We start from the raw sequence: 16,589 nt of genomic DNA on the forward strand, positions 1-16,589 counted from the left end.
AAAGAAAGTAGGGTGTGGAAGTGGTGGTGGGGGACACAGTGGGGCCCACTGGCCCCCTCGATATCCCTCTGTTGAATATGAAAATATATTATACCATAATGTGTTCAGTATGCAAGCTTGAAGAAAACCATATGAAAAGATTCCAGACAAAGAGCCTTCTGTGTTCCAGCTGACCCCCCCGTACCAATCCTTCGTCTGAGTGAGAGAGTCAGCAACACAGAGAGAGAGGGAGAGAGAGAGAGAGAGGAGAGGTAAAAAGGGGGAGGTGTGTGTACAGAGTCGTAGGAACAGAAAAGGGGCCGTACACACTCTCGCTGCCTCACACCGCCAGACCCACCGGAGTACAGGTGAGCAGCATGACCAAACCAACACGCACCAAACAGGAAAAAGGACTGAATTGTGGAATTTTATCTGTCGTTGCAAAACTGTGACTTCTGCACACTTGGTCACCTGCTGCCAATTATATCCATCTTTGTGGGGTAAGACACAATCTTTGTTTGGGGCAAGAGGGACAGGGGAGGAGGGGAAAGCCGAGCACTGGAGCAGAGGAGGAGGGAAACTTTGAAAGTCTTTGTCTGAGTAGATGACAAACATCTGGGGCTGCTGTTTTTTTTTTCTGGGTACAGGCTGCAGACTTGCAGGAGTGGAAGGGTGGGGGGTGTTGACTGGCTACATTAGCACTGATATCCAAGCCTGTTGTCCTGAGAGTGTGCAGCTCTCTGTGTAGCCAGGTTATAGACTTGAACTGCACTGTGTAACATTAGAGGGTGTATCCAATTAAAGTCCTGGCTGGAGACTGTATTTACTTACTCATATACATAATTGCTTCCTGTTAATACAACAGGTGAGGCCTATTAACTGGTTTATAGGGGAGCAACAGGAGTTTTTGTTCCACCATATGTTTATTCACATGTATCTATTAGCAAATGATGCCCCTTAACCTTTGCTATGACTTTGTCTTGCCAAGTTTCTTTGAAAAGTCAATACCATTCTACAAATAATTCCAGCAGTATTGATAATGCCTGCATAAAATTTACATTAAAAAATGTTCCTCAGCCTCTTTCTTTGATGTCTAACAGTTTTCAGAAGATGACTCTGATTGTTTTAGAAAGCTCCTCCCTCTTGGCATAGGATCATACACACCTACTTCAAGTATATCTCTCTGTTTCTTCTCTGCAGTTCCCCACCAGTTATTATGAGACAAGAACAAGCCGCACATGAAGCAAACTCTTCATTATATGGGTCTCCTTGTCATGATTTATGACAGAACTATCAAGAATCCCTTGAAAAAATAAAGATAAACAGAAATAGAAGTTTCTAAGTTTCCTTAGAGACAGTGCCTTGCAATGTTTTTCGATGTCAGACCGAACAAGTTGAGGCCTGTTGACTATCACAGCCTCTTGAGGAGTTATGTGCCAGGAATGCCCATTCTGGAGCCTCTCGCCAAAATAATTTTTTGGTGCTGCTGCAGCCCTTGAATGGCTCTTTGTCCTAGCAAGAGAGAGTGAAGGAGCAAAAGGCCCAGCTAAAACCCTTAAGCATTCACAGCTCAATGATTTTTGCATGCCGAAGTGTGAAGGATCCAGGCAAAGGGCAAGAGATAACGGACACACAGCAGTTCTGCCCCTTAGGGATTCAATCACAAAGGCCTGTCAGTCAATGTTGTGATGAGATGTCTCATTACAAATTCAGTAACTGATACACTTTTTAAGTCTTACAGTAAGTAGAATGCAAGCTCACCTGATACTGACACATCTGCCTCAACACATCTGTGCCCCAAGCGACTGATGATGTACAAATGTCAAACCTTAGTAGGAAAAATCATGCAGTGAATGAGTTATTAGTTAGCTGACATGCTTTCTAGAGGCTGGCTTTTGATGCAGATATATGATAAATGTACAAGACAACGGCCCTGAGGGACAAATGCATGATTTCACATTGTGTGTGTGCGTGTGCATCATTACTATGTGAGACATGCTGCAGAGAGCTCAATGGATTTGTTGCATGATGAATCAGTCAAGTGCTGATGATGTACAGGAACTCTGTGATTACAAATGAAGAGGCCCGATGGGCTAAACTGTAAATTATATCCTTGCTTTTGACCACAGATGATAGTGGGTGGCAGAGGAAAAGTGTGGAGGGGTGGATTAAAAGCATGACAGAGGCACACCGTACCTTTTGAACTTCATGGCAACAGGAGGCGGGGTGATGATGAGTGGGGAGTGGCATCCAAGTATCAGTTATGGAGGGCAGATAAAAGCTTGAGTGGGTTAAACATCACAAGACAGTCTGGAAGAAATACAATGCCTTGGCTGTACAATATCAAGAGGAGGAAAATAAAAAGAGTGCAACAGATGTAGATTTCTACAGTCCATATGTTAGTGTTTTGCTTACTAATCTAGAGTCAGGGCTACATCTTGGCTGCTGTCAATTTTGAGTGTCCTACATCTGCTCTGTGTCTGTCAGTTAATAAATATTTTCAGCATGGATCAAGTACAGTAATCTAACCATATTTTAGGCAATCTGTTGATGCTGTGTTAGGACACTTCCTCAACATGTGTTCACCTCTCTTCTCACTGATCACAGTAAACATTCAATTTTGGCAGAGCAAAGACAACTGCTAATGAAGAAAACATTACAAACCTACTGAAGTGAAAATAACTGATCTAAAGAGACAACGTGTGAGCTTCCAAATGAGATGCAGACTGATCCAAACATGCATCCTGCATCTGTGGAGATTCAAAGAGCTATTGTCAGAGTGTCTAAACAATACTGGCCTTCATCTCCTCTCACTCGTCAGAATCACGCCAGTAAGTGAAACTGTGGAGGATTTTTGTTTCCTTACAGCAGGGAGGTGGGGCCGTGTTTTGTTTGTGATGATTGTCTTTAAGGGGTCTAATGAGCAGTCCATCCACAGAGTGTCATCACTCAGCTGATGTTCCATTAGGAGTCTGCACAAAAGGAATGAAAACATGTTTATGCTGCTTGCACACCTTAAGGAGAGATGGAAATTAGAGGGGCTGTTGTGCTTCCAAGGAAGCTCTGAAAAGGTGCTTTAGAAATTATAATCATGTGTTTAGTTCTCGGTGCAGGCCTCCCACCGCTGAGTGATACAGATGTGACTCACTGGGAAAAACAAAATGCAACTGATCAGCTTCAAGGAGAGCAAGTCTGGTCAGGGAAAAGGATGTGCAAACACCGGTTTATCATTACAAACACTGCCAGCGGCTCTTATTTGCTTTGAAGAAGAGATATGACACTGCTGATCTAATGAAATACTTTACAGGATAATCTTTGTCCCTTTCTTCATTCTGCATAGAGAATAAAATCTGCATTCACTGTCTCAGTGTGCTGTATCACATCACAGACCCTGAGGCAATGATAAAGCTACTTTTGACAGGTTTAAAGCAGACTGCCAGCGCTCAGACCAGAGTGAATTGCTACCTTTCTTCCGTTTTTTGGAGACGACACAGAGACTTTTAGAAAGGTGTCACACCATTTCTTTTTTTCACCTTTTACACGTTAATGCCAGAGAATTAGGCTTTTCTTGACTCAGGAACGAACATGTTTCAGTCTTTGCTCACAAAAAATCATGAAGATAGTATCTCAGACTCTCACTCGGCACAAATATTAGGTCTTTCAGATAATTGTTCTGAAACCATCATTGAAAACTCTTTCAGTTCTTTGAGAAACAACATGCCTTGTCATAAGAGTGATTGTGGAAATGCTGAGGACAAATGTAACATTTTTGTTTTGTCTTTGAAAATATCACATTTGCATGAAATAATTAAAGAAAAGCTTATTTAAATGGCTTTGATTTTTGCATAACAACATTTTAACTTACATGTTTCCCCCTTTTTAATCTTTTGCAGGACAGAAAAAAGAACACGAGGAATGATTAAATAAAACACAGTGGCCCTCGTTTTATCTACAGCCTAAGGAGTTTTTACTTTTTTCTTCTCCAGACTGGCTAAACAGCCAGAACACAGTCATTAAATCTTTTCTACAAGAGCCAACACTCAAAACACATCTGAATGGTTCATTAATGATGAAACCTCAGCTGTGGTGCTTCAGAACTGATCGAGACTACCACCTAAAAGAAAAAAAGTTTACTCCTCACGTATGATTTGTTGAAAAAAAGAAAGAATCCTGTTTTCAGAAACTCTGTATGTAAGAGAAACAAACGGGAGACTAGAATAAAGCAGCTCTAACTGAATGCTTTTGAACACTGAGTACAAAACAGGCTCCATGACCTTTCCTGAGTTAAATGTTATTCCTCACATGCACCTTAACAGCAGGAAGTCCCCATATGCACAGTTCCCTTTCACGTCACCGTAGACTTATGATCTCAAAGATAAAGGGCAGATCCCTTTCTCTGAAAGAAAAGTAATCTGCAGGCTGCAGACTGGGACGCCAAACAAAAAAGAATGTTCTGGTGACCAAAATAGAAGGAGAGGAAGAAACACTTCAGTGAAAGAAAAATGGAGTGTTAGAGAGATGTAAATACAGAAAGCCTTAAACCTCTGTGCCAGATTTTTAACAGAGTGCAACAAACTTGTGCAATTTTCATGGCTGTTTTCCATGGGAACTCATTCAAGACACATCAGAGTTGACCCTCCTGGGAGGTCCAGTTAGACAGACAACAATACTTCATGAAGAACAAAGTGAGAACACACTGGTTTCGTCGGATTTCAGCCGACGGCAGGACAACTTTTGGAAGGATTACTGCTAAACGACGAGCCATGACCAGAAGCAGCAATCTGGAATCCTGAACTGCCTCTTGTGCTTGTTCTTTGTGTTTTCTTTGAACGTATTCACTGCCTGCCAGTGAGGAGTGAAACAGACAGAGACAGAAGCGTCTTATTGTGGAGAGAGATGGATAAGGGACATATGCCCATAAGGAGAGAGGTGAGCTGGAGTCCAGGAGGATTGAGAAAACCTCTTCAGCTAAAGCAAGACATAGACAACCCTGAGACAGACTATGACACATCGTTGGAAAAGACAGGATTCAACAAGCAGCGCATGAGCAGGAAAACAAGTGAGTGTTTGTGAATGTGACTTTTCTGTTCTCATTTTGGGTGCCGAGGAAGCAGCCAGAAAGTGTATTCTTACTTTGTTACGTAACAGCACAGAAATGTAAATACAAAATAACTTCCAAAGGTTTGTTTGTTGGCTGCTTCGAGGCAACAGCACCAGTATACACCAGAAAGTGTAGCTGAAAATGGGAGATAGCCCATATAGGAAACAAACAGTCCAGACTCATCATTGAAATCTGACACAGTGAAGAGCGCTATTAAACATCTGTTTCCATGCCTTAAAATACAGGCGGCCGAAGCAGCAATGGAAAAGCAATCTTGCACCCCTCCTAAAGAGCTGTCTTAATATCCAACACAGACACTTACAGTAATAGCGTAACTTGTGGGAAAAGCTGTTTGGAAACAGACTTTCACAGATCTCAATTTCTGTCAAAAAATAAAAAAAGAGAGAAAGAAAGACGATTTCCTCTGAAAAGACTGCCAGTCTACTATTTGAACAAAGTAAAATTACCCTGTGCACTGTATAGAAAGCTCATGGCCACTTGCTCCTTATCTAGATCTATGGCTAACAACACTCTTCCCATCACTCATTACCCACTAATTAGTTTCCTCAGATCACCAAAAACACAAAGGCCCCAAAAAAGTCCACTGCTCCCCTGTTGAGATTTTTCATACCCTATGAAAATAAGAATTTGAGTAGCGGTGCTTGATTTCCACCTCTGAGCTGGTTTTTAATTTCTCCCATGAGATGCACTGAGAGTTTAGGTCACACTCAGTACGGTAAGATCCCAGGACCTCTGTTAATCCCTGCCTTTCCATACCGCTTCACACATCACCCACGGGGGCCGGCGCTGTCATCCCACTCACTGCACAGCCATCACCCACAGAAAGATAACATCCGACGGGGTAATCTGACCTTTGATATACAAATGCAGGGTTGGCCCCCTGACTTGAATCCTGCTGCTGTGGGGGCGGGGGGTTCCAGTTTGCTCTCCTCCATGCAGGAATGAGGGGAAGGGACAGAGGGCAGAGAGATGAGATAGAGAAAGTTAGAGGTGGAGGTGGGAGAGAATGGAGGGGGCAACAATATGATGTGGAGACTCTTGCAACAGGAAATTCCTGTCCTGCCTTTGCAGGTTGGAGTTTAGGGCTGAAGAAGTTCAAAGAGGGTGGACACTTTGTTGGAGAGAGAGTGCTCAATAATCACACATGGCATATCCTGACTGACGCGGAGGGCAGCTGGGGTCAGGTGCTGGAGCTCTGGAGCCTCGGTGGTCTAATCCACGTAAACATAAACTGGGGTATCTCTGGGTTGCACTTCAAAGATTGCAACAAGGGTCAGACGCTCCCTTGCCATCACAGGACATTACAGAGATAAGCTGCTCAATACTTAACATTGACTGGACAGTTCTCAAAAGCTGTCACAAGAAAAAGTCTGGACTCTGTGCAGCAAAGCGCAGAGCTTTCGTCTCACAGGGGTCTCTGTTTTAATAATTTGTGAAAAGCTTGTGGAGGTGCTGCACATTTGAAAATGTGAAATAAAGCTGGAGGCTGAGTGACAGACAGCACAGCCTCCAGCTACACACCCCCTCCTCCTTCTTTTCCTCCTCTCCTCCCTGCCTGCCTGTCTGTGTGCTGCTGAACTGCAGAGAAAAAGAAATCTGATCCCGTGTCTCGCTCCAGAAAGGGGGGGTGTGTTGAGCTAACGGACGCAGTTAAATTGAAAACTCTTGTGGAGGTACTACAACACAGCGGAGGTCTGAGTTTTGACATGAAAAAGGTAAGGGATTAGGTGTGGATCCAGCAAGATAAGCAAACTTTCAAAGAACTTGAGAGAATGTTTCATAGAGTTGAATTCTAACAGAGGAGCAGTCGTGTCTGTTTTGAGAGGAAACGTAACCTGTGAGTGCCTCTGTTTTGCTTTTGTAACACTGCCTCTAAACTCATATTTTCCGCGGTAACTGAAAAACATCGATTGAAGTCGATTGAGCTTTGTGTCATCAGTTCATCATGACAAAGAGTAAAAAAAAGTTACTCCTCAACAATATGTGGCACTTTTAGTCACTGATGAGATTTGCACCTGCATGTTACTTGATAACCAAGCTGGTTCCTTTTCAAGGTAGATGTTTATGATGTGGAGTCACAATGATATATTCCATTAGCATGAATTATAAGTAGTAAGACACCTGATAGAAATAAAACCTAGAGTATATCCCACTTATATAGACAACACGGATAAAAAGTACAGATTATTTCGCAAGTATCTGTGGGACACGCTGATTTATTTCTCTGCAGTGTAGTATATAAAGGGATATTTATGTTTATGCCAATAGTGGGAAGAGGTCCACTTGTTTAAGGGTCTGACTGATAATGTTTTATCCATGTTATAGTGCCACAGATGTGTCATTTAGCTCATATATCTTCACTGGCTTTCAGGTTGAGTGATTTAACATCATTATGACTGATGCATTTCTTCCTAGACAGAGTACAGTGGAGAGTATATTTTTCTGTGTGTAAATGCACTGCGCTGTTTCTGATCAAAATGCGACCATAAAGCGCATGTTTCCACAAAGATACTTTTGAGATGTTGAATGCACAATTTGAAATTTTAACTGGGTTTCTGTAGCTGGAAATCAAGAGTACCAGTTAATTAGATTACTGCAAGGACAGGCTAAAAGTCTGTAAAATTAACGGCAGATGCTTAATATTCCCTTGACTGGGGAAAAGACCATGTCAGCGTTGACCTCTGCGCCAGGAAAAGCCACATGCAGAATCAGCTCTACAGGACAGCTTTATAAGTAACTGATTTACGCTTAAGTATTGTGATTGGCATTCGATTACATCTAATAATGTAGCTGTCAGGATCCATCACTTTATGATATGAAGGCTGTGCCAGCTGTCTGAGAAAAGTCCTGGAGGATCATGAATTAGATGAATAATCTACCAGATGTGTCACCATGACAACTTATTCTACTTTGCTATGCTCATCAAAGAGTCTCTGTTTTCAAAGTGTTTTGTACAAAAAAAAGCCTAGATGCAGCTTTTGTTTTCCTCTCATTAGCTTTGAAGTATGATGTAGTCTCTATATTTAAGATGGGAACACTTGATTGTATAGTGCGTTTATAGGCAGCAGTCACAGAATGTCATTTTAGGAGGCTGAAGGCTGTAAAAGTGGTCTATTAAGGGTTGGAGCTGCAGTATTGCACAAATTAGCTACAGAGAGAAACCAAAGGCATGCTGGAAGCGCAGGCGGGGAGTTTTCTCAGCGGTGAAGGAATGCTCAGGGAGGGACTTCTGCAGATGGTAGAGGAAATAGTTCCATTGCCTGGAAGGGAGCTCTTTAGCACGGAAAATAAACTCTCCACTTTAACATCAGCAAGATTTATCTCATGATTTCAATGTAATTAGCAAACCTGCAAAACTGTTGAAAGACAATGATTGTCAGCTGCTTCTTATGGTGCTGTTGAAAACACTGAACTAAATCTTTTTACCCCAACAAGCTGTGCCTCTTTATAACACTATTTATAACAGTTTTTTTTCTCAACCTACATCTATTAGCTCACTGTCAACAGCTCCAGTCTGCTGATTCAAATGTCCACAAAACTTTAGCTTGGATGGAATGAAAAGCACAGCAAACAGCAGTCTGAACCATCTGGTGCAGCAGCAGCTTTGTGGGTTTTAAAGAGAATATTCAAACTCATTGTTGGTCATTGTTGGCTCTTTATATTTCTACAGAACAGCAGTTTGGTAAGTTTAAGTTAGACATTAAGGGAATTGCCTTTGCGTATTGCACATTGTTTAGTCCGCCACAATTTGAGTGCGCTTTGCAATTAATCAAACATCTTTGTTAAATGACAACACATAATATTTATCTAAGTGTCTGTCTCCTCTCCACCTGTTTGTATCTCTTCAGATCTGACCAGGAGTGCCAGTTTATCAGAAAAGGAGCTGAAGGAGGCACGTGTGAGGAGTCACATCATCGCTGCTCAGCTCACCATCCCTTCCAAATCCAGCTCCAGCTCCAGGGGCGTGCAGCTCTTCAACCGGCGTAAACAGAGAGTGAACGCCTTCACCCTTGAAAGTTGTGGACAGGGGTCAGAGGAGGACAAAGTTGAAAATGGGAATAGCAACCCCTTGTCCAACAAACTAACATGGACAGAGAGGAGCAGTGAGGAAAAGGATAGAGACCTGAACTTTAAGAATACCCAGCCACTGCTTTCACCAACTTTAAGTGTACATTCTGCTTGTGATATCATAGACGAGCCAAGGAAGGATTTCCACAAAGAGGAAGACATGGACAACAGTGTTATTCAAGAGAGACATTTTCTCCCAGTCAAGGAGGAACAGGAGGAGGAGGAAGAGGGAAGAGATGAAATCCATGAGAAGCTAGAGGACAATGTCAAGAATGAGACTCCTTTAGGAAGTATTAACATTGAACCAGGTGTGATGGAACATGCTGAAGGGGCGGCAGAGACAAATGGGGGCCACATAGGGCTAGTTCCTGCTGGAGAGCTTGCTGTTAATTGCTGTCATAACACCTCTGGATCTGAGAGGGTGTCTTTACCCTCATCCAAGCAGATGACAACCATCGTCAATAGAACTGCCAGGCCCTTTTTCTCGCCACCCACAGTGCACTCTGCAGAGGCACTAAGTCCTGTAATGACCATCCCACCTCCTCCATCTTACTCCACCCCTCCCCTCCCTGCTTCCACTGTTCCTCAGTCCGTCATGTTCTCATCTCCACCCCCGCCTCCGTCATATCCCACACCTCCTCTCCCAGCCTTCACAAACCAACCTCCACAGGCTTTCTATTCAAGTTCACCTCTCATGTCTCCTATCACGTCGCCTTGCTCTCCTCCACCATCCAATTTCCCTGCTTCTCAGTATCCACCCATGTCCCAAAGTGGCCCTCCCACAGCCCCTAAGCCATCCGTCTTCGTTCCTCAACCCGTTGGAGAGAGGAAGCTGGTCACACCAATCAAGACAGGAATACTTGAAGAGGGAACTGCCAGGAGAGCAAATAAGAAGTCGATGTTCACATTTAAAGAAAAAACAGTTATTGCTCCAAATCCGGAGCTGCTCTGTCTGGTGCAAGGGGCTGATGAAAGGAAGAAACATGGACACAGATCTGTGCCTGAAGCAGCATCTGAAGAAGAGTTACTGGCACTGGGTGCAGAGGCTTCAAACTTCCAAGCCAAAGAAGATGACAGGGTGGAGGGAGCAACTGCTCCAGAATGGGCTTCCTGTCTCAAGAGCTCAAGAACTCGACCAAAGTTAGAGCACCGGCCCGAACAGACCCTAACTAACGTGTCAGGAAAAGGGGCAGCCCTGTTTGCCAAACGTCAATCCAGGATGGAGAAATATGTTGTTGAGAATCAGCATGCAGGACAAATTCGGTCTCCCTCTCCAACAATGTCTCTACCACCATCTTGGATTTACCCATCAAACATGCCTGGAAGGGTGAAAGCCATCGCTAAAAACTCTGACATGGGCGCTCAGCTGTCACAGAATCTGAAGGCCCAACAAGCAGTCAAGCAAAAACCAAAGCCTAAAGTTGCATTGCCAGAACCAGTCCCAGAACCGCCTCCTTTGGAAAATGGTTGCACCAAGATAGAGATGGACCTGTCAAGGCACCGGCCCTACCAGCTTAACTCTTCCCTCTTCATCCTAAACCCAGTCAAGGACCCAATGAGTACCTTACCAAGAGGAGCGCCACAGGCCAAGAACCCACCAACCATCCATACTTACTCCAGACAAACTTCTCTACCTAACAGCCCTCCTTCTCGCTTCAGTACCCAAAGCATGGCGCCTCAGTTGTCAGTCATCCCAACAGGAACACCAGAGTATCCATCATGTTCAACTTCTGACCATCCAAGGATCAGTTCTCCTATGTGTGCCTTTTCTCCAGAGCGAGTATCCTCTCCTCGGTCAGGAGTACAGGCACCAAGGCCCACATTTTCTGCCAAAAAGGCAGGAATTACACCACAGGTGTGGAGACCCTCTTTCTACCATTTTTAGAGAGGGACTGGTTTTTTTTGTAGAGATTAAACACATGGGTGAAACTGATTCTAGTGGCTCTAAAATGTAATGAACTTTGTGCCTTGCTTCTTTAGTGCCACTTTATTACCATCTCTTGTAGATATATATTGGAAGAGTTGTAACATTAAGACTTATCATGAAACAGTGGATAAATTAGCTGAATTACTTACCAAGTCATTTCATCTAGGGCTGAACTGCTCTGCATGTTATAAGATTATCTAAGCGAATGCATCCTAAATGACCTGTGAATACATAGTGTAATTGTATTTTTTCCTTGGAAACTAAATCTGCACACTAGTAATTAACCTCAGAAAATTAAAACTGTACTTCGGTTTAATCAGTTAATCATGTTTCCATTCCCAAAGCGGTTAGCCTATAAGCACTGAAAAACATCCATTTTTCAGGACATTTTTAAAACATGAAAACAACTTCACACTTTTTCCACTGGGCACCATAATGATGCTGCTTCACAAAGCACTTTAACAGATGGTATAGCATCTGCTTTATGATCTAAGATTTGCAATTTAATGCTGCTCACTGGCACGGAAGTTGCAGCAAGAGAACTCTTTTATGTCTTTATGACTTCAGGGTAATTTACTCTGCTTTCCAGCACGTTATACCTAAATATATGGTGAGTGCTTGGATTCTGCTGTGTTTCAGACCTATGTGCTGCCTTCTAATTTCCTTTATGAATCTACACATACAGTATACTGTCGTTTCAACTTAAAGCAGTAATTCCACCATCAGTTAGTGTTGTTTCAGACTAAAGTGTGTGCTTGTTTCTTTCCACCTTGATTCACTGCTCTTTACTGCTGTTATACCGTCTCTTATTACTGATTTTATTAAATGTGAGAGTGGATCTTTTCTTCCTTCATTAAAGCTTCATGCTAACACTCTGCAGTGACCTCTCCTTTTTCTCATTTCCTGACTACACTGGCTTCTTTCGTCCGTGATTTCACTGTATAATTTTGGTTGTTTGATTTTTCCAGCCTTCTGCTCTATCACTAAGAACACATATGCCTCTGTTTGATACACAGATAATTTACAACAGGTGGCATATCCATTTTGATACACAATATCTGACATTTACAGCTCTGAAATAACCACTAAAGATTTCCATTACAAGATATATTACACTTCAACAGGAATTTTGTTTCTGTGTGTTCGTGCTAAGACATGTAGCTTGGCCTCGTTGCTCTTGAGGAGCTCAGACGTTAAGACAAATGTTATAACCCTTGACCTGAGCCATATTTCTTCCAATGAAGCTCTTGACTTTGCAAAATATGGCTGCTAACATTCACCTTACAAGACTAGAGCATTCAGGAAAACTGATACTTGTACTTCAGTATCACAACACAGTCTCTTCATATTATTACCCCAAGCAATTATAGTTAGTTCTTGATTAGTATGGGCACAAGATGGAATTGAACCCTTGCTTCAGTCGAGTAACTTCATATCTCTGCAAAAGTTAGCCACCCCCGGAGGACCAGATGACAGTAATCTGAGAGAGACACTAAAGACTGGGGCTAAGCATACAAGTGGCCAGGCATACTGAAAAAACAACCATAGAGAGAGGGGGACACTCAGAGATAACTTGAATTCACCTGGAACTCAGACTGAAATCATAGATTCAGTTTGATCAAAACAGATTTTACATTACATAATCACTTATTTGTTCTTATTTTCTTTTCAACTTGAAAGAAAAATGCTCTTTTTATACATAAAACATCCTGTAAGAGTAAAATCAAAACCATAGTATTTATTCAATAAGGAGATTTGTTTATTTGTTACAAACTTACAAAAGCATCATAATACAGTTGTGTTTTGCACATTTACTTTCTGTTTGTGAGTTTGATTCCACAATTTTAAATCAGCACTACATGTCATGTTCCAACAGGCATCAAAGGAGTCCTTCCCTGGTGAAATTCACAGCGAGACAGTCACACCCGTCAGCACACCCAGCCTCACCAGACGATTCAGCAGCCCAGATGGTCCAACCAGCAGAATCTGGACATCCAGCCACCAAACAAACCAACCTTCTTCCACCATCCGCCCCATCCGCTCAGTCACTTCCCCAGTGACCTCTCCCATTAGTACAAGATGTCACTCCCCTATGACAGGTCAGAATGTCCACTGTTCTACTGTTACCTCCACTTCTACATCCAGACCCTCCCAAACAGCAACAGCCACCTCTCCTTGGGGTTCAAGATGTCAGTCCCCAATGGTCAGCCAACCCTCTACCTCCTCCGTTCCTCCTTTCAGACAAACCCAAATCTCTAAAACTCATTATCCTCTTTCTCCTCCTTGGGGTGCAAGATGCCAGTCCCCAGTGGTGAGTCAGAATAACAGGTCCTCCACTGCTGCCTCTTTTTCCACACCCAGACCATCCCTAACACCTACAGCAACTTCCCCATGCTCTCCTCCTTGGGGATCAAGATGCCAGTCTCCAGTGGTGTTCCACAATACCAAGTCTTCCGCCATTTCCTCTGATCCTTCATCCAGACCCTCCCAAACACCTCCCTGGGGATCAAGATGTCAATCGCCTTCAGGAAGCCAAAATAACCAGTCCGCTCTTTTCCCCATCTCCTCATCCAGAATGTCCCAAACATCTGCAGCCGTGTCTCCTGCCTGTCCCCCCTGGGGCTCACGTTCCCAGTCACCTGCACTCTTTCAAAGCAGTTTGTCCTCTCCTTCCACTAAACCTCTGTACACATCCTCCGCCACCTCTCCTGCTCAACCCAAAGACAATCGCTGCATGTCACCCACTGTTAATAATCTAGATGCTAAAGCCAACCATCGACTGCTGGCAAAGAATATTATCAATGCTGCCAAACGTAAAAACAGCCCCTCCCCAGGTGCGCTGAGTGGTCACAGCCTCCCCATTTCACCTCTGGGAAACTCCCACCAAGACTCGAACAAACCACCCATTGGCCACTTCCAGTCACGAGCACTTGGGGCACAGTCCCCTACTTTCACCAGCCCTCCTCCCACTCCCACTCAGAGAATCTGCTCACCTGTGAGGCTCTACAACAGCCGCTCTCTGACCGACTCAGACGCCTCTGTTGAATCTGAAGACTCAGGCCTTCGCTCGCCAGGCCTGAACTCCTACAATACCTGCCCCCGTGGCTGGGGCGGTAGCCTAAGAGTCAAGAGAAGCACAGTCTCCACTGACCTGTGAGGGTGTTACCAGGTGTTAAATCAAAACACAGTTTTTACAGACTTTGGTGGCATTGGATTGCCCGGAGAGAGACTGCTCTGATATCAGATAAGTTATCTTTCTTTAATGTTGTAGTTTTAGCATTTTATATGGCTGACATGCCTAGTATGGACTGACAAGAGCAAGCTTTTTATAAAACACATTTGCTGTGGCTTGTGTGCTTCTTACATACCAAAACGCGCAAAGATAACCAAAGATAACCAAAGATAACCAAAGATAACCAACGATATTTAACTTCACTTTAAGTTAGTATGATACTTTTTACACCTTTACAACAAACCTTGACAGTAAATACCACATTCAAATAGTTTTCAATAGTTTAGGATAGTTAAGATCATGGATGAAATATCATATACCAAAATGGAGGAGACTTAAGGCAGAGAAGGGACACAAAAGGGACATAAAATTGATAATATCTACATATATTCAGTAGCTCTATGGATTGTTCAGTGCTTTGTGTGAGTAATTCTTATTGATGCTTTTTCTTTAAGTATATAGTCAATTCATTATGAATTTCCAAAGAATAAAGAAGGGCTGGACCTCACTAAGGCTGATCTATCAACAGACTAACATTTCATCACTATTGTGTTTTCATCAAAGTCTAGTTGGACTCAGAATCAAGGCAGACAATAAAAGGCAACCTAAAACAGGTGTACATTAGTCATTGTCCTTCAGCTGAGAGGCACCTGCTTCAGTTGCACACTGCTGGGAGATGTGCGGCAATTCCTGCTTTTATTTATTCATAATGAATATTGTCTGAGACAGCACATGACATAACACAGCCATGCTATTCACAGCGTCATGGACAGAGAGGAATTCACAACAGTTTATTATCCATTTAAACCAGTGTAAATGAATGAAAAGCATAATCACATTATCACAGTGCAATAATCACTTCAACACAATGTATTGTTGCTCGAAGTACTGAATCTGATTTAGCTGAGTGTAAGCTTTACGGGCAGACTTGCAGAGAATGATGGAAAAAACGAGAGTTGAACAGAAAGAGAAATGAGAAGGTGGAATGGGACACTGAGACACCTGTTTGATCAAGCACTGTTGACATGCTTCAAGAGCGAGATTTCAAACATTGTTGTATTTCGTGTGTTTGTTTCCGAGCGTTTACCGCTCACCGACAGTCACAATTCTGCATGTCAATGAGATCTTTGATCAGAAACAAGTTGAAAATGGGTCGTTTCGGATGTTGTTTAGAGGCAAACGTACATGTCACATGAGTGACGAGAGGATGCAAGAAGTGGAATTTCCTTGGGAAAAAGTGTCAGAAGAATGTTGTATGTTATGAAGTGTTTGTCAGACAAAGATCAGAAGAATATGTATTTCAGTCACGTATAAAACTCTAATGTACATTCTCTGTATCTTCCAATGTTTCTTTTTATACTTTGCACTTGCGGTCATACAATTTCAATGGCTACCATGGCTTCGTAAAATACTGGACTTACTCATGCAGGTAAATCAAGCAAATGTCTTGATTTACTCTCAAACTTGGTCCAGCGTTGGAAAATGCAACGCGTTGACATGACACTTGCAATTAACTGCAAATGCAACCGCGTCTTTCTGTTTCTTGTATTTCAACAGCGGGACCATATTACAGCATTCCCACCTTGCCCCGTCTTGCAATAGCACAACAGATCATTTCTTCATTCCCTGACTCGTGGGCCAAAAAGCATCACAGCACATTGCTAAATATTTACTCTGCATATCTTTGAGTGACAGGAACTTCTGCTACTTGGTGACCTCGCATTCTCGGCAGGATTAAACCTATCAGTGACATGGATTGATTTCAACCTGGGTCACCTCTGGACAAACTGCAGACATCCTCAATGATAGGGAAAAAAATAAAATAAAATCATGGCATGTTTAAGTTTTTCCAGCACGTTTTATGGTTTTTATGACGTTAGCCGGCATTCCAATAACTCCACTCCTGTTTCATTTTATGACTTTATGATTTCTGAATAACCTCATACAAAATAAAACACCTCTAAGACACCAGCTGAAGTATCCTTTTTCTTTTTTGTCTACTGCTTTATTAGTTTTGTCTTATAATACCAGGCCTCCAAAATATGCTGTAATTGAAGTGGGGGGGTAATGTAGAGACTTCCTATAAGTGTCCTTTTAAACTAACTATAGTAAAGTATAGTATAAACTATGATACACACCCAAGGGTCAGACAACTGCAATCCTGTACGGCACCATCTATAAGAGGATTAATCTGGCACTTTTGTTCACATAAACAACTCCTTCATTGCAGCCCCTGAAAAATAAGGAATCACCACTCTGAG

At 42.7% G+C, this 16,589-nt stretch overlaps 1 protein-coding gene across 2 annotated transcripts; it reads left to right on the plus strand.

Moving 5' to 3' along the window:
* Window positions 1-297: 297 nt before the first annotated feature.
* On the plus strand, window positions 298-16,299 carry LOC140318274 (synaptopodin). 2 transcript variants are annotated; one of them, XM_072396016.1, is made up of 4 exons: window positions 298-479; window positions 3,873-5,038; window positions 8,950-11,024; window positions 12,973-16,299. In XM_072396016.1, exons 2-4 carry the CDS (start codon window positions 4,876-4,878, stop codon window positions 14,251-14,253), a joined length of 3,519 nt encoding a protein of 1,172 aa, XP_072252117.1. In that variant the 5' UTR covers window positions 298-479; window positions 3,873-4,875; the 3' UTR covers window positions 14,254-16,299. The 2 variants fall into 2 exon arrangements, with proteins under 2 accessions (XP_072252117.1, XP_072252118.1); XM_072396017.1 differs by having other exon boundaries at window positions 313-347.
* The last annotated feature ends 290 nt before the right edge of the window (window positions 16,300-16,589 follow it).

The sequence above is a fragment of the Leuresthes tenuis genome, unplaced genomic scaffold (genome assembly GCF_036924035.1).
Source record: "Leuresthes tenuis unplaced genomic scaffold, fLeuTen1.0.hap1 SCAF_11, whole genome shotgun sequence".
In the NCBI taxonomy this organism is placed as follows: Eukaryota; Metazoa; Chordata; class Actinopteri; order Atheriniformes; family Atherinopsidae; genus Leuresthes; species Leuresthes tenuis.

Excerpts from the sequence above, each read along its gene's own strand:
- LOC140318274 (XM_072396016.1), top strand. The coding sequence starts at position 4,876 with ATGGATAAGGGACATATGCCCATAAGGAGAGAGGTGAGCTGGAGTCCA. Across the intron at positions 5,039-8,949 it reads GCGCATGAGCAGGAAAACAA|ATCTGACCAGGAGTGCCAGT; the intron begins GTGAGTGTTTGT and ends GTATCTCTTCAG. Across the intron at positions 11,025-12,972 it reads AGGCAGGAATTACACCACAG|GCATCAAAGGAGTCCTTCCC; the intron begins GTGTGGAGACCC and ends ATGTTCCAACAG.